Below are 23,255 nucleotides of genomic sequence, written 5' to 3' on the forward strand. Positions count from 1 at the left end.
GAATCTTACAGAGAAGCTGAGTAGAATCAAAGCAACACAGATAGTATGTTTTACATTTGCTGGGTTTACCACTTCCGGCTCGAAACAGCACATGCCCACATATTCCTGACCACGAAGTCCTGTAGGGAAGTGTGGGCTCCCTAGGGGAGGTAAGAGGGGAGAATATATGAAGGTGATGCTCTCAAGAGCAAAAATCATTTCAGCTTTTTCCTTCTGTGTGATAGTAAAACTTGTTCACAAGGACTGCGTAAATATTTCTTATAGAAATAGAAGGTGAAATATAGTAATTAACCCTCCCCCAAACCAAATCAAATCAAACCAAACCAAACCAAACCAAACCAAGCCAAAACCTCCCAAAAGAAGCCCAAACCCAAACCCACCACTCTTGCAAATGAATGTAATTTATGTAATTTTAACTGACTGAGCTATAAAATTAAACCTTCGCACTGTCTTACTCTATGGAAATGACAATGGAAAGAATTGTCAGCCCTGCTTCAAATTCATGCTAGCAATGGTAAGAGGGGAAGTATTTCGGGCGCAGAAATAAGTTGACAGTGTGCTTATTTGACAGGAATAAATTCAAGATAGTAAATTATACCATTGTTGGTAATTTGCAAAGAGGAGGGTGATTCTTCTGCCTTGAAAAAACATTCTGCGAAATTACAGGTCTAGTTCCTTTTAAAAAAAAAAGTAAATCTTACAGACTTTGGATTCTGTAACATTTAAAATGCTACTTTTCTGTCTTCTTCTTTAAAGGAACATTATTCATAGAATAAGCTTTTTCTCTTCCAACCACCTAATTTGTTCCTATGCATTATGAAAATGCATGTAAATTTAGCTTCTCCTAGAGAAGCTTTTGCATAGATATTCTCATGGAAAATTTTTATGTGTTGATAAATTGATTTGTGGAAAGACTCCAGAAATGAAAGCATGGCTCCTGTGTCTCTCTGGATGAAATTTTGTGGGTGTAACTCAATCTAAGATTGACATTCAGGCCTAACAGGTTATAGCCGTCTTGCAAATCATGGTATAGCTAGGGCTTTTTAAGGGACACAGAGGAACAAAGCATAAATGATTCTTTGTTTTATTTTGTGGGTTTTTTTTTTTTTTTTGCTTGTTGGTTTGTTTTGTGGGATTTTTTTAAAGAATATCCAAATCTTTTGAAAATTACTTTGAGTGTATTAGTTTATCTTATATTGGTAGAGAGAGGAGCCTTTTTTACAAAGCCGTTCTGTTAAGTAAAACTTGACTCAACTCTACATCTTTCTGTGTGGACCCCCCTGGTGGTGGTATATTTGAGCCAATGAGCCTGATGGTTGCCATGGACATTTGCTCAGTTTTATACCATTCAAATTAGGTGTTTAATGGCATGAGGCACTGAAAAGACATTCCTTTGTGTAGATATTTCCTGCCACCATTTTGAGCAAGCAACTCACATGTAACAGCTAAACCACTGAAAAACCTTGCCACACAAACAGCTCCCATGAAAAAGTGGTAAGTTTTTCAGCAGTTTCTTAAAATAGTGTCCAAAATTTTCTGTCAGTCTCTTAAGGTTAGCTCTACTGGGGAAATGATCTATCAACTGACAGTATTTCTGACTACCATTAGTTTGTAGACTTCCAAAGGCTGATAATGTTTCCCTTCAACTAATATTTGCAAGATGCAAGTAGTAGCTGGGACCAATGCTGTGTCTACACTAGAGCTTTTAATAGTGGCATTTCTGCTGGGAAGCAGCTGCTAGTATTGTGATTTCACTTTGTTGGGTGCCCACAGAGGTGTTTTTGTCAGCCCAGTACCTCTATGCAGCAAGAAGCTGCACTGACAAAAGATGTGTTGCATTGCTTGCAGGAGTTATACTGTCTCCTACACCATCATTCATGGTGCTGCTTTTGGAGGCTTCATTACAAGGCACCATGGGAGTCCACGTACATTCTTTTGTCATGCTGTGATCATTTTAACATATGCTGTGTACAAGGATGTATTTTTTCAGCTAATATGTATGGTTTTTCTTCCTTAAATATCCTATCTGCCAGAGTTAACTCTTACTTTAAACTGTGTGCTGTTTCTTACCAGAAAAAGAAGAAAAGTACAGAGAAATTGCTGGGAAACCTAGCTGAAAGGTACTGCAGTAGCAGGTAGTGCTATGGTGGTAAATATTGCAGTGGGCTTTTGATTGCTCTAGTTCAGAGAAAGGACAGATGGTTGCCTATGCCTGGCTGCAGGTAACTTTTTCTAAGGACAGAGTCACCTGGTCTTGGGCAGTGATGTGAGAACCTGTGCTACCACTGCATCACAGACCACTTAGCAACATGTATCACACAGTATCACAGTTTCACAGTATGCTAGAGATTGGAAGGGACCTCGAAAGATCATCTAGTCCAATCCCCCTGCCGGAGCAGGAACACCTAGATAATGTTACACAGGAATGTGTCCAGGCGGGTTTTGAATGTCTCCAGGGAAGGAGACTCCACAACCTCCCTGGGCAGCCTGCTCCAGTGTTCCGGCACCCTCATTGAGAAGAAGTTTCTTCTCAAGTTTAAGTGGAACCTCTTGTGTTCCAGTTTGTACCCATTACCCCTTGTCCTATCATTGTTTGCCACTGAGTAGAGCTTGGCTCCATCCTCGTGACACTCCCCCTTTATATATTTATAGACACTAATAAGGTCACCCCTCAGTGTCCTCTTCTCCAAACTATAGAGACCCAGCTCCCTCAGTCTTTCCTCATAAGGGAAATGCTCCACTCCCTTAATCATCTTAGTTGCCCTGCGCTGGACTCTCTCCAGCAGCTCCCTGTCCTTCTTGAACTGAGGGGCCCAGAACTGGACACAATATTCCAGACGGGGTCTCACCAGGGCAGAGTAGAGGGGAAGGAGGACCTCTCTCGACCTACTAACCACCCCCTTCTAATACACCCCAGGATGCCATTGGCCTTCTTGGCCACAAGGGCACAGTGTTGGCTCATGGTCATCCTGTCGTCCACTAGGACCCCCAGGTCCCTCTCCCCTACACTGCTCTCTAACAGGTCGTTCCCCAACCTATACTGGAACCTGGGGTTGTTCCTGCCCAGATGCAGGACTCTACACTTCCCCTTGTTATATTTCATCAAGTTATTCCCTGCCCAACTCTCCAGCCTGTCCAGGTCTCGCTGGATGGCAGCACAGCCTTCTGGCGTGTCAGCCACTCCTCCCAGCTTAGTGTCATCAGCAAACTTGCTGATAGTACACTCAATTCCCTCATCTAAATCATTGATGAATATATTAAATAATACTGGTCCCAAGCACAACTTAGAAAATATGTGCCTAAAATGCTTTTCATGGTTGTGGCAGACAGCAGCTATTACAGGGAAGAATAGCTCTGGTTACTTTATGTTGGAAATCTGGTCAGAGTCCAGTCTTTTTACTCTTGATCACAGAATCCTTAGAGTTGGAAAGGACCTCTGGAGATGATCTAGTCCAGCCCCCCTGCCAAGGCCACAGCCTCATAGAAATTTATTTTAAACTCGAAGATCACAGTACTGGGAAACTAAGTTAATGTATTTTCTTACGCATATTAGTATTTTTCTTATGGAAAAATGCAAGCTAACCTATTTTTTGCAAGGAATTATTTAAACAGTCTCTCTTTTTTTTTTTTATTTACATAATAAAGAATTTCTTCTGCAGTGTACTGATCTGTGAAATATTCTCTGTGTTTCTTCTGCCAGAATGTGCATTTGGTTGTTTTCAGCATTCTCTTCCACCCTGCATGTAAGCATAAAGTAATAAATCCAAAAGGTCATTCCTTTGTTTTCCCCTCTGCATTTGTTTTGATGCTGTTTTGAAAGATGAGTGTTGAGAGAGCGATTTTTGGGGTGCATGAGCAAAGAGAAAAAGCAACAAAAGCCACCTGCCCCTGTCTTAGGATGGGCTCTTCTTCAGTCCTTTCTTAGTAAGTTGCACTGCTGGCATAAGTGATAACTCATCTCCCTGTGGGGTCTGCATCCTCTGTACTTCTTTTAAGGTTTGAGATGCCTTCTGCTGCCGTATGTCTGCTGTTATGTTGTGCTTGCTGTTTTCTTGTGCACAGATTAGGTTGTGCTTAGGAAGCTTTGGTCCATATAAGAATTAGGAAACAGTAGAAGCTAGTGCTAAGAGCAGCTGCTGGCTTTTTGTTGGTCCTCCTGGCCATGTGGTAGGGCAGCCTCTCTTCCTGCAGCTTTACCTACCAGCGTGGCTCATGCTAGCTTTCCCTAAACTTTGATATTATCTCTGCAGCATCTATATTAGATGTTTTTATTCACAAAGTGGTTTCCTATCTGTCATCTTGCGCTATGTTTCATCTTCACCAGCTGAAATATGTCCAGGCAGACAGGTCTGATTCACTGATTAAAATGAGCCTGCTCTTTAAAATGAGACTACAAAATATCTGAACTCCTGAGCCTTTCCTTCACTCTGTCTTAGCCTGGTGACTATCTAATGTAGACTGGCTTGTGAGGATGAACAGGTGCTTTCCAGAAATAGGCTGAGGACTTGGGAGATGAGGTAGTAGCAGCATTCAAAACTGTGACCTGTGAAAAAGGCATTCAAAATTATGACCCTTTTCCTGAAAATTGACCTGTAGTGGGGTTACTTCTAAAGTAGTCTTTGTTTTGCCAGGACTACAGCATCCATGCAGGCATTTTAGCCTAGGAAGATATTCTACCAGTGACAATGGCCTTTAAGGAACTCATTTAAATAATAGGATTTTATCACTAAATTTGAATCATTAGGTCCAACATATTCACTAACGTAACATAAGTTTTACAGGTACAATTCTATTCTGTAAACTAGGAGTAACTAATATTTTTTGTATAAAGAGACTGAAAGATATGACAAACAGTGGGAGATCATTTTCATGTTGTAGAGCCTATCTAATTTGTTCTCAGGGTTCATAAAACATTTAAGAACTTGTATTTGGCTGTGCTGTCATTCACCATCAACATAAGCTATGTGACTCAGATGTCAGTAAAAATAATTGAGTAACTGGATTTTCAGAGGGATTTGGTAATGAGTATCTTACCTTCTGACTCTCTTATTTAAAGAACTTCTGAAAATGAGGTTACAGAACTTGTGGTCAACTAATTAGGCTATTTGGAGGGAATCCTGTATTGCTTTTTCTTTAGTCATCCAGAACCTTTCCTTATTTGTAATGTATACAGAAGGAATCTCATAGAAAATTACAAAACTGTTCATGCTCATGCTGGTTTGAAATTTTTGTATGCATTAATGAGAAGACGGGGGGCAATAACAGCAATATTTTGGTGAACCTATTCAAGAAATGTAGGATTTTTACAGCTGAGGGGAAAATGTAGGAAGTATTTCGCTATTCATGAAATTGTGTGCTCTGCTCACTAGCTTTGCAAATATGTATCTTAGGAAGTATTTCACACCTCTTCTACAACAGGCAGCTCTGGAAGATTTCAAGCCTTATTCAGACAAAACTCCCAAGACAAGGAGTACAGCTATATCATGCCTGGTTTTATGAAAATATCATTTGGGAGCAGCAAAGATTGTTTAGTTATTTTTAAGGGGGGTGGGGGGGTGGTGGTGGTGTTTGTTTGTGGGATTTTTTGCTTGTTTGGGTTTTTTGGTTTTTGAGGCGTTTGATTATTTTTGTTTAGTTGATTGTTTGGTTGGGGTTTTTTTTTCTCCTTCAGACAGAAAACAACACTTGAGAAAAAACAGCTGCTAATAATTGGCACTACAGCTTTAGGGGGAGGTGTTACCCATTAATATTTGGTCCATTATCAATGCTGTCACCTGCCTGATGAGGGTTATTTCTCTCCTTTTGCTTTCAGCAGCCATGTTTCCCAGCACACAGACAAGTGGAAGTGCACCAGCATCTGGGGCACTGTCCTTGTCCCACACCAGCAGCCACCTTTCCCCAGGACATAATGTACAGGGTACTGCTGTCCATCCTCTGCTCTCAGCTGTGGACTCAGAGAGGTAAGACCAGCCCCTACTTTTCCCATGGTAAGTCTGGGGTGGGACTGCCTTCAGAGCTGCCAAGATAGGTGGAAACTGAATTGTTGGTGTGAAAAAAGTCACTGGTAGCATCTGCCAGGTAATGATTGCTCTGGTAATGGGTTTACCACGGGCAGGAGAGATGAAAGGGATTCTATTATCCCAGCCTGAGCTTTCCATTGAGACAAGGAGGCACAAAAGCACAAAATGTGATCAGTTCTAAGTAATGTTAAGTTTGATGGCTTTGTAATGGAAAATAACTGCTGTGCTTGAAGGTAGTTGACATAGTTTCAGGTCCTTAGGACCTTAGTAAAAGAGGTGTAAGAAAAGCAGAGTAGAAGGACAGGACCTGGAAATGGGGAGTATCTGGGACTAGCAGATGTCCAGGATGGGCACAGTTAAACTAACTGATAAGTAGAAGGACAGGATGATTGCTATGTTTGTGGTGTTAATAAACCCATTAAGCTGGTGTAAACATGTACTGGGGAGTATCTGGGACTAGCTGATGTCCAGGATGGGAGAGGTTAAACTAACTGATAAGTAGAAGGACAGGATGATTGCTATGTCTGTAACGTTAATTAAGCTGGTTATGAAGATTGTTGGGAAAAGTAAACGACCCTTAAAGACCACCATCATATTTTTGTATGCATGCCAAAAACTTGCTGGAAAATGATGTAATATGCCCAGTGACCTTATAAGGATGGCCCGCTTAGCAATACTGGGACACACGTTAGGAGGAGCTGTCCCCCCTGTCTCCCGGTGCTGCAATAAAGAATACCTGCTTGTCACCTTGAAACTTTGTTGGCGAGTCTGTTCCTGGAGTTTTCTCCAAATCACCATCCATCTCTTCTTCAGGGACTTCCACAAATCCCCTCTTGATCTCCACCAGTGGCCTTAGTGTGGCAAGTCATACTAGGTGGGATGTTAAATTCCAGAGGAGCCTAGCCATACCTATAGAATGGAGGCCCTGAGATTCATATTTCTGTTTTCTTGCAGTAGGAGAGACATTCTGTATTTCTGCAGGCACTTGGCCCCTTTTTTCTTGGCATCTTATTAAGACCAACAGGCAAGAAAGCTTTTTTAATTCACTGGGTTTGAGAGCTTCATTTATAGTCAGGATTTATTTTATGCTGGGTACGTAGCAACCCTTTGACCTTGATGTTTCCATGATTGTAGGTATTTCAGTGATGTGAAAGCAGATTGCTTGGAAGTGGTTTAATTTTTATGTTTGACATTCCCTAAATTATTTTCAGCAATCTTTCAAATTATTTATATAGTGCACGGTATTGTAAATTTCCACTTAGTTCATTGAACCAGAAATCTACCAGATTGCAAAACTGAAGAAACCTAAGCAAATAGTTTTTCAGTGGATAGGTCAGGAAAATACATCATTACACAAAATACTGAATTCTTACTATACGTATAAGGATACTTAAACATTATTTTGATAATCTCCCAATCTCCCCATTTTTCAGTGCTCTAAAGGATAAATTGCTGTGTTTCATTACTGTAATTCAGAGTATTTAATTTCCTTGAGTGACAGAAATGCCAGTAATTTGGACAGCACAAAGTGTCCAATTATAAACCTCAAAGGAACATTCACTAGATTTCAATTACTGATAAAAGAGCATAATTTCTTTGGAGAAAAGCAGCACTCACTCTGCCTTGTATCAGGAAGATGGAAGAGCATGGTGGCTCGGAGAATTGACAAAAGGTGAAATTGGTTTCAGACTGCACATGTGAATTCAGCCAGTCATCGAGCCACTGGAAGTTGTTGAGCTTTTTGTACACCAGTCTGAGATGAAACTTGCCATTTCATGATCATAGTAGCTCATCCAGTGGTTCAGTCCTTCCTCTCCACTCCTGGCCACACTGTCCTGAACTTTTTCCTCTTCCAGGGATCTGGCCCTCTGTGTAAACTCTGGGGCTGCGCGTGACCTCTTTCCTGACCCAGAGGCTTTACTTCTCAATAAAGTTTTCTCTGCAGTGCATGAACTGTCCAATGTCCATACCCAGCAATTGCCAGAGCATGAGTTCACAGGCAGGGACAGATCAAGAGTAGTTACAGGTGTAAATTTCATGATGAAAGACAGCAATCTTCTCATTAGCCCATTTTTGAGGCTGGTGTAGGACCAGAATAGGCATGTTTAGAGTACAACTCAACTCATGAAGTCCTTGAGTGTGTTACAGACTGCAGGATACTACAACCCTCTACAGAAGAACAATAAAAACCTAGTGTAATACACTCCTTTCTCGTAAGTTAACAGTATGCACTCACTCTAAAAAGGCTTTAAGTGCTAATTCCCATATGTGGAGCTACTTTGGACTGGAAAGAAAGGTGCAGTATCTTCATTTAGGTAGTGTGACAAATGGTAATTTAAATTCAGAAAAGAAAAAAAGTATTACAACAGCCTTGGCTGGATTACAGAGCATACAGTACAGATTAAGGGAAATGTTTAAAAGATAAACTATTGCAGAATCTGCATCTTGAGTCTGATACAGTCCAGTCACCTAGAGGCCCTGTGAATACATTGTCATGTACACCACCTCGTGATGGTCTGATAGGTGTGAAAATGCGAACTGAACAAGCCAACACTTTGTAATACAAGTCTTTGAAAGGTGTGAATCACCCTGTTTATCTCAATTGAGAAGGCTGCAGGATTTAAGGGTGCAAACTGGGAATTTGTTCCCTCTCTGCTCATGCTGTGGGGTTCATGATGCACTGTATGTGTCTAGGGTAATTCCAGAGCTAGGTCTGGCTGACCGTCACTCACCTCTGTGATAGCCTGCATTTACTGGGCTGAAGCTGAACCAAGCTTTTGGCTGCTTTGGCGTGTCTGGAGGCCAGTCATATAATCCTTCCATTTTGGACAGGAGACCCAGGTTTCTGAGTGACAGGAGCCAAAGGAAATAAACATCTCCAGGTACCGTGAGGTAGACAAACAATTAGAGAGCTTCTTTCACATCTTTTTCCACCTAGGTGATGGAAGAGAGAGCATGGACTTAGTTAAGCCTTATTAATGTGAAAAAATTGAACCAAACATGGGATACATCTTACACTGTTTTCGTTCTGTGTACGAAACTCACTGTGCACAGACTGCAAGTCGGGTATAGAGTTTAGATCCAAGAAGCAACTTCATTTATCAAATGAGACAACATGTAATAAAAATGCATATTTGCATTTTGTGTGTTCCAACACTTTCATGCTAACTTTCAGTGCTCCCCTAATATGAAACACTACAACTATTAAATGAAAGTACCAAATGGTAATAGTACCCAGAGGTATATGTATATAAAAAGAATATGTACTTGGCTTCCTTTTCACATATTTTTGTAATAAAAGGGCATTCGAGGAAGGTGGAAAAACAATTTAATCAAAACCCAGATAAAAAAATCTAAATTGTGTTTATCTGGCTTAAGTAACATGTACAGCTCAGTGCCCCAGAATTGGTGGTGTCAAGTGCTTAATTTTTTTCTTTTTTAATTTTTGTTATTATTTATTGAATTCCCCAATATATACATTTTGCTTTCTAAGGCTTGCTTTTGTGCAAGAAGTAGTCTGTTAACTGGTGTGAGACCAGAAAAGAATTCTTCATTTGGACTTGGTGTTCCAGATGTTTTTTTACCCTCCTGTGAGTCACAGCTAGTAGCATGTCCCTGAAGCAGGAGACATCCCACCTTCACAGGAAGTTCTAGAGATTGTGTAAAGGTGGAAAGAAGGATGTAGGGCTGAACTGTTCAGTTGAGCATTACTGCAGAACTAAAAGTTCTGCAACAGTGCTTCTTTTTGCTTATTTGAGTATGTGGTTATATTCTCTGGAGAGACTTGATGGATGGACCACCTGGTGGATAAAGAATTGGCTGGATGGCTGCACGCAGAGAATTGCGGTCGATGGCTCAGTGTCCAGCTGAAGGGTAAAAGTGGTGTACGTATAAATGACAAACTCTTAAAAGTGGAGTGGCAGCATGTCTAACCCTGAACCCAACCCATAGAATCATATAATCATTTAAGTTGGGAAAGACTTTTAAGATCATTGAGTCAAATCATAAACCTAACACTGCGAAGTCCACCACTAAACCACGTCCCTAAGTGTCACATCCACACATCTTTTAAATACCTCCAGGGATGGTGGGTGAACTCTTCCCTGGGCAGCCTGTTCCAGTGCTTGGCAATCCTTTGATGAAGGAATTTTTCCTAATATCTAATCTAAACCTCTTCTGGCAAAACTCAAGGCATTTCCTCTTGTCTTATCTCTTGTTTACTTGGAAAAAGAGACCAACCCCCACCTCACAACAACTTCCTTTCAAAACCAGTTTTTCTCTAGCCTGTTTCTACACTTTTTTCCAAAGGCACTTTTTTCCTTTCCTTTGAATTTGTAAGAAGTTCAGTTCTCTAATTCAACACAGCCACAAAAAATGCTGAGAGAGATTTTAAAGTTATGTATCTCTGTCTTCAGGGAATCTGTATATTGAGGTGGCCACTTGCACCTGGCTTCCTTAAATTCCACTTTAAATTCCACTTAAATTCTCCTTTCTTATTCTCATGAAGGAGCTCATGATGCCGGTCAGAGGGGCGGTTCTTTCTTCCTACCATCCCTTCTTTGGGCTATCTGATTCACTGGTTTTATCTGAAAAAGCAGTTCCTGTGTTCCTAAAGATTGAGCATAAAAAGGATTTTAGGTGCTTATTGATGACTGAAAAGAAGGATATAAAATTAAAGTCTTCTGGCACATGCAATCTACTCTACTGAGACACCATGGAGATAGAAACCTGCTGTGGGATCATGGCTGTGCAGGGTGTGAGCCAGAGCTTGACAAGCGTAAATTTGGTGGCTGAACAAAATGATGAATAAAGATTTCGTTTTGTGCTGGCCAGAATATTTTTGTTAAGGGAGAAGATTTGCTTCTTTTTTTTTAAAAAAAATAAGAAAACTTGCAACATAATAATCATTGGAGAGAAGCATGTTTTATCACAGGTCGGTAAAAAGTTTAGGGTTTGTTATTTTTACCAAAATGGAAGAATTCATGACTTTTGGGCATTTACAAACTGGTCCTAATTGTTTCAGGAAAAAAAGTAAATTTACAGTTCCTCCAGTAACACACTGCGATTTTTTCAGGGACAAATCTTGACTGAGACCAGATTAAGTTTCTCTTTTTGTAGGCAGAAGGGAAGTAAAAGTAGACTACTTTAGTCACCCACACAAGTAAGTCAGCTATTCGTGAAGTGAGTGATTCATAAATCACTACAAAGACCACTAAAGTCTACTATAAAAGAGTCCTGTCTGGCTACACAAAATAGTGCGTTATTATTTTTGGAAGGATTTTTTGGATGTTAAAACAAATGTGAAATTTTGCAACCCAAAAACCAATCGTGTGCTGGGCTGCATCAAAAGAAGCATGACCTGAGCAGTCAAGAGGTGATCCTGCCCTTCTACTCTGCCCTCATGAGACTCCACCTGCAGTGCTGCATCCAGCCCTGAGGCCTCCAACACAGGGAAGATGTGGACCTGCTTAAGTGAGTCCAGAGGAGCCCATGAAGATGATCAGAGGGCTCAGGCTCCTCTCCCATGGCAACAGGATGAGAGAATCTGGCTTGTTCAGCCTGGAGAAGGCTTCAGGAGATCTGATAGCAGCCTTCCACTACCTAAAGGGGCCTACAGGAAATCTGTAGAGGGACATTTTACAAGATGATGATTTTTAAGGTCCCTTCCAACCCAAACCATTCTGTGATTCTATGAGATGTAAAACTTTGCTTATTTGAGTTTTGAAAAGGATTTTTCTCTGTTACTGGCTGCTGGTTAAAACCATTTTTCAGAAATTAATTTTCACAAATGACTTTTGAGAACACAGAGGATGATATCCTATGATTTTTTAAGTAATACACCTGTGTATTGCTTTTAATCTCTGGCAGCAAGTAAGTCTTTCCACAGGAATGCTGTACAAAAAACTAACTCCAGTCCCTACTCAGGTAGTTGCAGCATGTCTTTAAAAACCTCTGATATTCTTATCACAATATAACTACTTATTTATGCAGTATTTTTTTCATATTCTCTATATTATTATGAAACACACACATACTTCATCCTATTCCTCCCTACTATGTCTTTAAGTCTACGCGATATCAGTTATCTGGAACAATGACATATTTGACATATTAAAGACTCAGTGTCTCAGTAGTGACACCTTTATTTCCTTCAATAATATATGTGTTTATGAAGTTAATATTAAACAGCACAAAGACCATTCAAATCCTATCTGATATGCCTAAGAATGCAATTCTCAAAGAAAACTGAATAGGCAGTAAACAATTCAAAGTTCATTTTGAAACTTGGCTGTACTCCAAATGTAAATTATGGATCTTCCAGAAACATAGTGAATAGGTTTCAAATTAATTCATAATCACGCAGATAATCACAGCAAGTGGAGGGTGGTGATTCTGATCATGTGTGGCAGATACTGATTCTGAGCTGCAGCAGAAAAGATCTCGTGTGTCCTGAGGTGCAGCTACAGCATGTATATGACCCAGTCCAGAGGTGTTCTGCAGCACAACTACCACAGTTGCACCTTCTGTTGTGTTTGCATTAAGATTAGTTTTCTTAGAGTTCTGCAGGAAAAACATTCTTTATTACTGGGTTAAAAAGAAAGTAATCCAGTGAATTGAGGTTCCAGCCTCAGAACAACAGGGATCAGTTTTAGCATCCTGCCAGTGTTAACCGTAAGCACTGATCCCTCCTACCAGCAGCTACTGAGCACACCCACCACAGAGAAGGGTAGGTAGGTACTCTTGTTCAGCACAGGCTTCCAGCTTGCCTTCAGGACTGGGGAAAGAGGTTTGTGACAGGAATAGCACATCAGTTTTCGCTCATGGTCTTTGCAGAAATACCCTGGCTTTATTTTGTCAGCCTTCCTGAATCTCCTGCTATGGATGAGAAAGTGACCTTCAGCCATTCCTGAGCCCGGGATGAGCTTTTGTTCCCTGATCAGATCTCATCAGTCCAGTGTGTAGTTTGGTCACTGAGGCATAGACCAGGACTCTTATAGTCTCATCTGCAAAAATTACTGTTGCACCTGTTTGTAATGTGCTTTGTAGTATGCAATTTTAAGGAAGTGTAGAGAAATCTTAAACTTACAAAGTCTGTGAAATTCTCAAAGTAGTGTGTAACCTTGTACTGCCAGTACAGACAGAGCTGTGCAAAACACACCACTGATGTGATGAACCTCTGTGGCAGCTGCACCACCAGGTTTGGTCTGAAAGGTTCTCCTCTTCTGCCAGGCTTGTAAGCTTATACTTTGAGGTCAGATCAACATTTGATGTGGTCAGACTGTTCCCCACTGGAATGAATTTAACACCGGCCTTTATTTAGATTATGTTGACTTCAGATTGTTTATTTTCAAACAGCACTCCGTAGCGTACAAAAAATTATAGAACTTGAAACCTGAACCTAGGCCTGAAACTATTATCTAACTCATTAGTGTCCAATTACCAGAACTGACCCCTCACTTACAGAGTGGAAGGACAGCTATTGATTGACAGATACAGTTGACATAATGCCTTACAATGAGACAGTTGGCAATGCCTCAAAAATCAGGTTCCCTGTGAGGTATCTTAAACCCACCCACAGAAGATAAAAATTTTGCATGATAAGGATGCAATTCAGCCTTTTATCTTCCCAGTTGTCAAATTTGAAAATGTGTCTTCTGTGTATCTGGGCTTCACCCTGTTCTTTTGGAAGTCTCTCTATGCAAACTGCTAAACATTATAGTGGTGTAAGTAAAGTAGGAACATTCTTTAGCTCTTACCTATTGGGTATTTTACAGTTCTGTGATTCTGAACTCCTAGGTTTGTTGCACCAGCTCCTTCTCCTCACCACATCAGCACCCAGGGAATTTCAGTTCCACACCACATGATGCAGAGACAGACGCCACAACCTCCCCACCTTCCACAGCCTGCAGGAATGTCTCTAAAGACATACCAGTCAGCAACAAACCCTTCTTTTCAACCAAATAGCCTCCACAACCAAGGTAAGAAAGGAGAATCCTCATCACTCATGTTAGTTGTTTGTCACTGTTTTGAAGCTTCAAAGTAACCTCTTCAAGGGATGGTGAAGGTATTTTTAAGGCACCTTACTTTTTGAAAAACTCTAGGAAGTAGCCTTCAGGAACCTGTCTTTATACTGCCTTAAAATTCTTGGCTTAGATAATTGCCATTTATCTAATAGAGAGTTACGGGTTTCTCTTCAGATATATTTTCAGAGCTGTTGTTGTTGTCATATGACGTATGTGGAGACATGCCAGAGCAGAAACAATAAATTCCTATCATATGCGGCTAGGAAGGGATCAGGTTAGCCTTCCTACTTCCACAGTACAATACATTTTACTCAATTCCCTTTTTTTTTTGCTGAATATTTGCCAAGAACTCATCTTCCAGAAACACATCCAGACATTAAGGTCTGTCTTTCTACCTGGAACAAAAGTTATCTTTGAGTGCATAGATGGCTTTACCACCTTCTTCTTTTCATGGTCATGGGGAAAGCATTGTAGAAACTGGGATCACAACCAGTTGCTCTGAAGTTGAACAGTTTCCGAGGAATCCTGCTTCCCAGAAGCTCACGGATCACCTCAGGTTAGTTGCTGCTCCACACAGGACTTTCACTGGCTGGGGAATCTAGCTCCGTATCTGCTTGGGGCATCATCTCATTAGAGCAAGCCAGAGCAATGTTACTGTGTGCCCACCTCCCCTCCCTGCAGTCCAAACAGGATTTAAAAGGACGAAAGACGTGTCATTAACACCATTATAAGACCAGCAGAGACCCGGGCAAATGTCACACATGGACTGAAGCCCCACGCCACATCTAAATTTAAGGTAGAGCTTAATACAATCTTCTGAGTGGATCAAAAAAATGGATAACCTCAAGGGCTTGGATCTTAAACCTATACCTTAGTCCCTTGTTAGCTTCTCTGTGTTTGCCTCCATCTCCTAGGAAAACCTATGTTGAAAATAGACATTGGTGACAGGAATTGTATGCATACAGTTAGCAACTGAAAGTTGCAGATGTAAAGATCTCTGTGTTTAAAAATGGTAGGAAGACAATGTGGGCTGAATTCTTAAGGTCCTTTCCAACCCTAACTATTCTATGATTCTATAGATTCTATTTTATAAAAGATATAATACATTGCAATACAAAAGCCACATTTGGATATTGAATGTTCTTTCAAAGATTAAGTAACCTATTGTCACTCTAAGAGGTATTTTGTCAGAATGTAGTCCTCCCAACTTAAGCATAGTTGTCTCATTCCTATGTGCTACACTGAAAGCTTTGTTGGTCCTGCATGCCTGAAAGGCTTAGCTAAACTATTGCTCACAAAAGGAAATATTTCAAGAGTTCATGGTCAAATTTTCCCAGCAATACAAAGGTGGACATCTTCCTTGGTCACATCAGTATAACGTAGAAAACACACCATAAATTTATCTCACCAGTCTAAACTATTTGGTATATAAAGAGTGTCTGTGGGAAGCTCTGTGAGTTTCTGTCTCCTGCAGTTCATAGCTTGCCTTTTCAAGATTTAAAATGCTGTAGCTGTAGCCACTTCAGCTCAGTCTGCTACCAAACAATGGTGACATTTTTGTCTCAATATGTAAGCTTGTAAACTCCATTTAAATTGGCTGTACTAAGGAAGAAAGAGTTTCATTGCCCAAAAGCTATTTGAAGACAGCAAGTTCTCAACAGACTGCTTTCCTGAAAACCTAAGCATCTTAAAAGCTCATGGAGATCTCAGAGCACTATCCTTTGGAGATAAATTATGGAGATACAAGACTGACAAGCCTTTTGTATCTAATAGCTACTTGCATTGTGAAGCTGCTTCTTCTTGGAAGAACACTGTCTACAGTTCAAATTTCAGTATTTGTTCTGAGTGACTTTCAGCATCAGCTACACAGTAATGTCAGAGAGGGTTTTTTGTTGCTTTGGTTAATATTATGTAATAGATTAAATATTCCCTTTTCTTCCTCTTGTGAAATTCACATTTTCCTTTGCTGTGTGGAATATTCAGAACTCACTGAGCTGCAGAAATAAAGCTTTTCTTTTCCTTTCAGTAGACTTAGTATATTTCATTGGATTACCATAAGCAGTAAATCTGAAACTAGAAACTGGAGTGATGACTTCCCAGCTTGATGCTATTGTATATGCCATTGTACTATGTGTTTACAAACAGACTAGAAGTCAGTTCAGGTCCTGGAAATCTGAAACAACTGGCCCAGGACTTGTATTGTACTGGTCACTCTTTTCAGCCTAGAATAACTACAGGGATCTCAGCACAGGTACCTGAAGACAGAGGCATCTGCAGCATGCAGGCAACTGTGAAAATAAGGGATTGCTTTGAGACAAGTCGGAAGAGATGTGTGAGGTAGAAAAGAAAAGAAGAGCAATAGAAAAATCCTCCACAGTGGTCAAGCTTCTTGTGTTTATAGTACAGAGTAAGGAAAAGCTCCTTTGGACATGGACACAGCTAGATTGATTTTGGATGCTTCTGATACTACAAACATTTTTGCACTAGGAGTCTGACCATCCTTTAAAATCATGCCTGTAACTCATGGTGTATGTTTCTGTGTGGTAAGCTGATGACCAGTGATGACTGAGTAATGGAAGAAATAAAAACGTCATGTAAAATTTTCAGGAAAAGAAAAAAGTTACCGTTTGAAAAAAAATGTTAGCTGATATGAGTTAGCTATACTAGTGTATCTATACAGGCAGCTCTACTAGTAACAGCTATCTTTTAATTACAAATAACCAGATTTAAATAAACAAAATTTTATAAGTTTTTCACCTTTGCAAACCAGTCTTGCAGTACAATTTGTGACTCATATCTATGACTTACTTTTTCTTCTGTTCTTCACACTCAGATGGTACCAAATTATTACCTGATTGTGAAATTAACCTATTGGACACTGTAGAAATGCACTGCAGAGGAACACTATTTTGAAGTAGTTCAAGCCAGACAGCTGGAAATTTGACATACCATAGGAGTAAAGACTACTCACCCATGATGTATGTTTCTTAATAGCATTTACAATTATTTTCATGAGAAAATATGCTTTCTTTGTGGTGCCAGGCAGAGAACTGATTGGGAAGGAAATAGATGTTCATCACAAACTTCCTACCTTATGGAAATTATAACTGTGGCAATCATTCATTACATATCTGTAATGAATTCTTTGTCCACATCAGTTCAATGGAATCAGGACCTGACCACAGACTTATGTAGACCACAATTTCAGCTGGGAATTTGAGATGGCTATGTACCTGGGATTTTCTGATGGTTAGCATCCCTCAGGACAAAGCTTTGTAAGTGATAAAGAATAAGAGCTTTTTGCTTTTAGAAGAGATTCTTACAGTATACACCTATTTTATCATATTTAAAAATATTTCACTTTCCTCAGGAAATAATTCTATCATGACAGAAAAATAACTGTTTAAACTATTTATTCTATATCTTGACATCATGGATCTTGGCTGTAGTGCACTGACTCCAAGAAACACAATTGACATAATCTTGTGCATGTGTGTGCTTTAAATAGCTGAACAAGAGAGCAAATGACACAGTCCAGGTTGCAGTCCTGAGAACTGTTCAGTTGCTGGAACTTCATTAGCCAAACTGTTTGCTTTTTTTGTTTTTCCAGTACTGCATGAAAACACACAAAACTGAAGCTACATGTAGCTCTCTAACACACAAAGGGGCCAACTACAGTTTGGGTATAGGGCCTGAATTACACATGTTTTCATGTCATCCTAACGTCAGCAATAGTGTTGATTATCTTGGGCATGGCAACACATGAATAAAGAGAATAGCTTCTGATACCAAATTAGGACATTTTGCTGTATCATATTTGGGCTCCACTCAAAGACCTCTACATTGTGACCTGATGCACTGCAGACATGGACAAAGTGCAAAATAACTGAGGAGTAGAGAACAATATATGCGCTGTTCTGCTCCTTCCTGTTTATGGCTCTGTATTTTATAAGATGGATATTTGTGACCCTGAATCATGAAAAAACAAATGCAAAAGCTGAATTATTTCTCTTTCTCTCTTCCATCTTAAAAAAATATTGGGGGGGTTTATCAGTTAATGAAAGTGCTTTGTGCATTTTCCTGGTTCTTCCTGCAATATACAGGTTAATGTACCACTGGATCAAAGATTGTAAGACTTTGCTAGACAATATTCTTTAGCTTACGTAGGGAATGAGCAAACACAGGGGATGTGACTTGCAATAGCTCAACCCCAAGGTAAGCAGTTTTTCTGCCAGGCTTCAGCTAGTGGTAGTCAAAGTTACTGCCAGATTGTTCTGCACTGGGAACAGGATGCTGTGAGAAAGGCACAACTAGAGAATGAGCACAGAGCTATGTGAAAGGACATTTCAGCATGTGTCTTGAAGGGTCTTGCCAGCTGGCTAAGACCACTATAGATTGAAATGGTTGTTTCTGGTAACTAGTCTGACTCAACAGTAAACTTGCACAGTGTGTCCTATTAGTTTTAAAAGCATTTTTAAAGGAGGCAAAAACTGTCAATAGCAATGCAGATTCTAAGTCAAGTTTTGAAAGGCTATTGTTTTTTCTTTCATTTTGCTTTATTTTGCTGGAGTTGATTCTTATATGTCAGGACTGAACATTTAAGGATTGACAGTTGTGGATTCTTAACATGCTTTGCAACTGACTTAGTTTTGTTGCAGTCAAACTTTAAAAGAAAAAAATTATTGAAATCATTATCTTACAGGTAGCGCTGCAGATTTCCCACAGCCTCTGCAAAAGACAATGAAATCTATGAGTGTTCGGCCTTTCCAGAGTGAGCACCAATTCTACAATTAGCCTGCTGTGGAAGAGGAACTGTGCTTCTGCTTATGATTCCTTCTTTCTCTGTTTTTCTTATATATTTTTTTTATTATTTCCTTCTTTTATGTGAAGTCAAGATACTCTTCCTCTTCATGCAGGTTTTCAGACACAACACTACACTGACAATTGTTTCATTGTTCTTTCATGTAACTATTTTCCTCATCTAAACAATTCTTACCTTCGTGTAATTCAGGCGTTTATCTCATTTTGTGTACACGCAAGCATCTTGCGATGCTACTGAATAAAATAGAAAAATTGTGTTTCCCTCACCATTGTTACAGAGGCCTTCCCATAAGGTCTCTTCTGAGTTCCTGGGTTCAGGTTCAGACTGTCATGTTTGTCCATAGTCCTGGCACATTCTGATGCTTTTAAATACTGAGTTTTCTGTTTCAGTTCAAGCACATCTTATGCATGCCACCATTTGTGTGGTTTTGTAGTCTCAAAGGAAAAAAGGATCATAAAACTCCTAAATCATGCATTATTCCTCCTACTTCAATGAAAAAGTGATACAGCCTGTTCTTCACTGCATCCTTCTCCTTTCCTTATCCCTATTATCTATGAAATGTATTATCTGTACATAAACATTCAGTACATCTTCAACAAACAACAGTCTCATATGCACACTTTCATAGGAAAGTTAATGGAAACACACCTAACTCCTAGCCACAATCCAGAAAATTTTTTTCTTATGTTCCTAACATGTTTCTAAGCATAGTATACACATATATAAGCATATGCTGTAAAGGTATCTGAGGTAGGCAGGTTTGTTTGAGTTGGGGTGTTGCACAACATATTCCTCATCAAGACGCTAGCACATCAAGACAATAGTAAATTCTGTAAATTAAAAAATAGCTACAAAGTCTAAGCTTTGGACATTTTGCTCAGGAGTCTGAAGAATGGCTTTTATAAGTAAAAGAATGTGGTGTGTTTGGGATTTTTCTTTCCAGTTTTCTATAATGTATTCTGAGAATATATTCAGCACAGAAAAAAAAGTCATGCCAGTCATAATTTTAAGGGGAGAAAAGACCTTGCTTCCATGAGAAAAATCTTCAGGCCAACCTACTGCAGAACATCTGTCTCTGCCTCTTAGATTACATACATGTCCCTATTTTATAAAGAAATGTGGTTTGGGTTATGTAAATAATATTTTGTTATGAACCTCAATGTGAATTTACTCAGTGTTTAGACATCTCTAATAATCACTTAAAGAGCAAAAAACAAAGAACAAAAACCCGGGTGGAGATCTTTCATGTCATGTAACACAATGGTTTTGATTTTCTTCCACATGGATTCATTTCTACTGATGAGTGGGTTAGACTGTCACCATGTACTGAAAAACAACAGGCCTCGTGGATCATCAGCAGGAAGCCTTTCTGATCTCATATGCATGCCCCACTATTGGCCATCTGTCTTGGCATTAGTGATTAGTGACAGATGCTCAGATTTTATGCAGGCCTTACTTGAGTTGTCTTCCTTTATTCTGAATTAAGCATTCTCTTAGATACTTCAGGCAGCAGCCCAGTGTGAAGTCTGGAGAGTACCAGTTAAGACAGTAGAACTGCAGAGTAAAGGGAGAAATTCCCTGAAAAATTTCAGCCCCTAGCCAGTCAGTGCTTCTCACAAGTCATGAATGTCAGGGAGTCCATGAAGTGGATTGTGTTCAGAATTAGTAACAGCTGGAGAAAATCTTAAGGAGCTTCATATCAAAGCTGCTTTTTTGGTGGAAAATAGTTGAAGTACTGGAGCTACTGCTATTGAGGTTTTTATCATTCTTATGGCCATGGTTACACATGCTATCCCGTGTGTCTCTGTCCAGGTCTTTTATTGACAACTTTCTTCCCCTTGTTGTAGGGTTATATGGGCAGCTTCAGACTTTCTGCCCTCCACATTATGCTGACACTCAGAAGAATGTACAAGACAGTGTTTCTTGCAATACAGTTCCTCCTTTTGAAGACTGCTTAGTTCCCACATCAGTGGACCAGGCAGAACTTGACACTTTCCATCAGACTTTTTCAACACACTCTGGTATTGCAGGTAAATGACAGCTGGGCATTTTGTGGGTGGTTGTGTACTGTTTGTGGGCTTCAACAGATCTGCTTGAGCTACATATGTAGCTAGGACCTGTCATGACAGACTTGACTCTTCAGAAAGAGGAGATAGTTTTCAGACCTCTGTGGTGTGGTTTGTGTTGGGACCCAGTCACAGTGGGTCACGGTAACATCTGACCTCTGTGCAGACAGCATATTGTTGAGGGCTTCTCCAGATTCTAACCTAGGGGGGGCAGTCACTAGGTCATGTATTTGAAATAAAGCCCATTGAGCCCTGTATGATATTTGTGCAGCCATTCCTCATTGCTGTAAGTATTGTAACAGAGACCTGAGATGATTCAAACCTCTAATTCTTTTCATGTTTGATTTTTCTCAGTCTTGAATTTCATTTACATTTCCATGGCAAGAACTGCATGGGTGAAAACTTTTCTGTGCACACTTCACAATCTCCACCTACCTGAAAAGCACATAAGGAGTTTAGCCAGTAGTTTGGAAAGATGAAAGTTACCTATGTATAGAGGATTAGCACAATATAGTAGGCCTAATCAGGACCTAAGTACCATTGATGCCCAAGTGCTTTAGTGTCTTTCCACACAGGACGATTTCACTTAAATTTATTGTGCTTTGAAACACCTCTTATGTTGTGGTCTTTCATTAGTGCATTGAAAAGCCAATGCACATGTAACTTCAAAGAGCCATCTCACAGTATGTAAAGAAGTAATCCAAAAGATGAGAGGTTTTTCTGCAGTTACTCTAGTGCTTGCCACTATTGCTTGTAGAAGGTAGTAATTTCTGTGCCAAGTTCTACTTTACAGCAAATAAGTTCCACAGTATTTTATTGCCTTTTGTCATATGTTGGGTATGATAAAATTCAATAAACATGCATGAAGTTTATTTTAAAAATTATCACAATTTTAGCACCCAGTAGGTGCTGAAGTTTAGAACCTCAATGGGCAAGTGTTAGATTAAATCTGCTGTACTTCATTCTTCATTCTGGCAGAACTGAAATTCCTCCCTTGGTACGTAGTAAGTTGTATAATTATTAAATTCATACCTGTATTCGCTTGTTTGTTTTGTTTGTCTATTTGGTTTAAAGCCATTTTGAGTTCATTGCATAAGTATTAGGACACTCTCCATTATTGCATAGTTATCCTAGTTAATTAATTATTTTTTTATTTTTTCCAGTTTATGACTTTCCAGCAGGGTCAGTAGGTATCTTTGGTGATTCAGCTCACAGCATGCCAGAGGATAGCAGTTTCCTACAAGTAAATGCAGTGGATCACTGTTCTAGCCAGCTTTCTTCTGTCTACACTGAAGGCTAAAGTAATATGAATCTAGTTACAAGAACTTGTTAGCATTTCACCTTGCTCTTCTGATATTTCTCTACAAAATTTTTCTCTCCATGAAACTGCCATGTATGTATGGGGATATGGGTTGATATACATACAAAATGGAGAGGAAAAACCAGTCACCAAGCATTCATCATGCAATCAAGCAGTCAGCTGAGAAGGAGAATGTTTGAAGAATGCAAGCTTTGCCAAAACTTAGCAACTGTTTCTTTTCATCTGTGGCACAGCAACTCTACTTTTTTTGTTCTTTTTTCTTTTTAATCTCTTAATTTCTCAAAGGGAATTCACAGACTGAATAAGAAAACTGCTTGTTGGCTGTAGTCCTTTCAAGATGAATGGGTGGACTTCTGAAGAGCACAGCTTTAGCAAATTCCTGTTTATCTTTTTTTTTATTTTTTTTTTTAAAGAGGAAAATAAGTAAACCAGAGCATACTACAAACATTTCAAAGGCACACAGATTTTTGCACAACCTGTTCGCATGTGATGCTTCCAAAGTTAAAAACATACCGGCATCAAAAAGGGAGAGAAATTAGACATACATCCTCGCAGTACCTTTTGAGGCTTTGGTGCAGCTCCTGTTTAGAGCCAAAGATCATTAGCACTGGATTTCTTACAGACCTCAGTTTAGGTGTCTTTTTCTTCCCTCTGCATTTTAACCCATACAATATGGCCATTGCTATTTTTCCAATATTCCTTCTGACCCAGTGCTGTATGAAGTGAAAAAGAAGGGTTAAATGCACTACATGAGAAGGTACATAGACTTTGCCCATATTTAGCACAGCTGCTAGATAAGAAAAAGTATGCTTTAACTTTCTGTTGATTTTTAATTATATTGTAGAGCTTTATTGCTATATATGCTATAGTATTCTATAAAAAGGCTTAAAATAGACTGTAGAAAAGATTATTCCTTAAATTCCACAGATTTTTTTTAAAAGCAATCTGTACTGATTCAATTAAATTTTTGTTGCCCTAGCTTTTTTCATTTTCATAACACTT

At 39.5% G+C, this 23,255-nt stretch overlaps 1 protein-coding gene across 5 annotated transcripts in view; it reads left to right on the forward strand.

Annotated features, from left to right (window-relative positions):
• Positions 1–22,612, forward strand: part of GLIS3 (GLIS family zinc finger 3) — a 146,563-nt gene extending 123,951 nt beyond the window's left edge. For 4 of the 5 annotated variants that reach the window (XM_057406070.1, XM_057406069.1, XM_057406074.1 and 1 more), the window contains 4 exons: positions 5,813–5,960; positions 13,818–13,999; positions 20,714–20,896; positions 22,096–22,612. In XM_057406070.1, the coding sequence (XP_057262053.1) occupies positions 5,813–5,960; positions 13,818–13,999; positions 20,714–20,896; positions 22,096–22,232 (650 nt within the window). In that variant the 3' untranslated portion in view covers positions 22,233–22,612. The remainder of the gene's footprint in view (positions 1–5,812; positions 5,961–13,817; positions 14,000–20,713; positions 20,897–22,095) is intronic. The other variant, XM_057406072.1, reaches the window with a different exon arrangement.
• Positions 22,613–23,255: the final 643 nt, after the last annotated feature.

The sequence above is a fragment of the Pezoporus wallicus genome, unplaced genomic scaffold, assembly GCF_028554395.1.
Source record: "Pezoporus wallicus isolate ANWC-B61680 ecotype Strahan unplaced genomic scaffold, APGP_CSIRO_Pwel_v1 contig_7506, whole genome shotgun sequence".
In the NCBI taxonomy this organism is placed as follows: Eukaryota; Metazoa; Chordata; class Aves; order Psittaciformes; family Psittacidae; genus Pezoporus; species Pezoporus wallicus.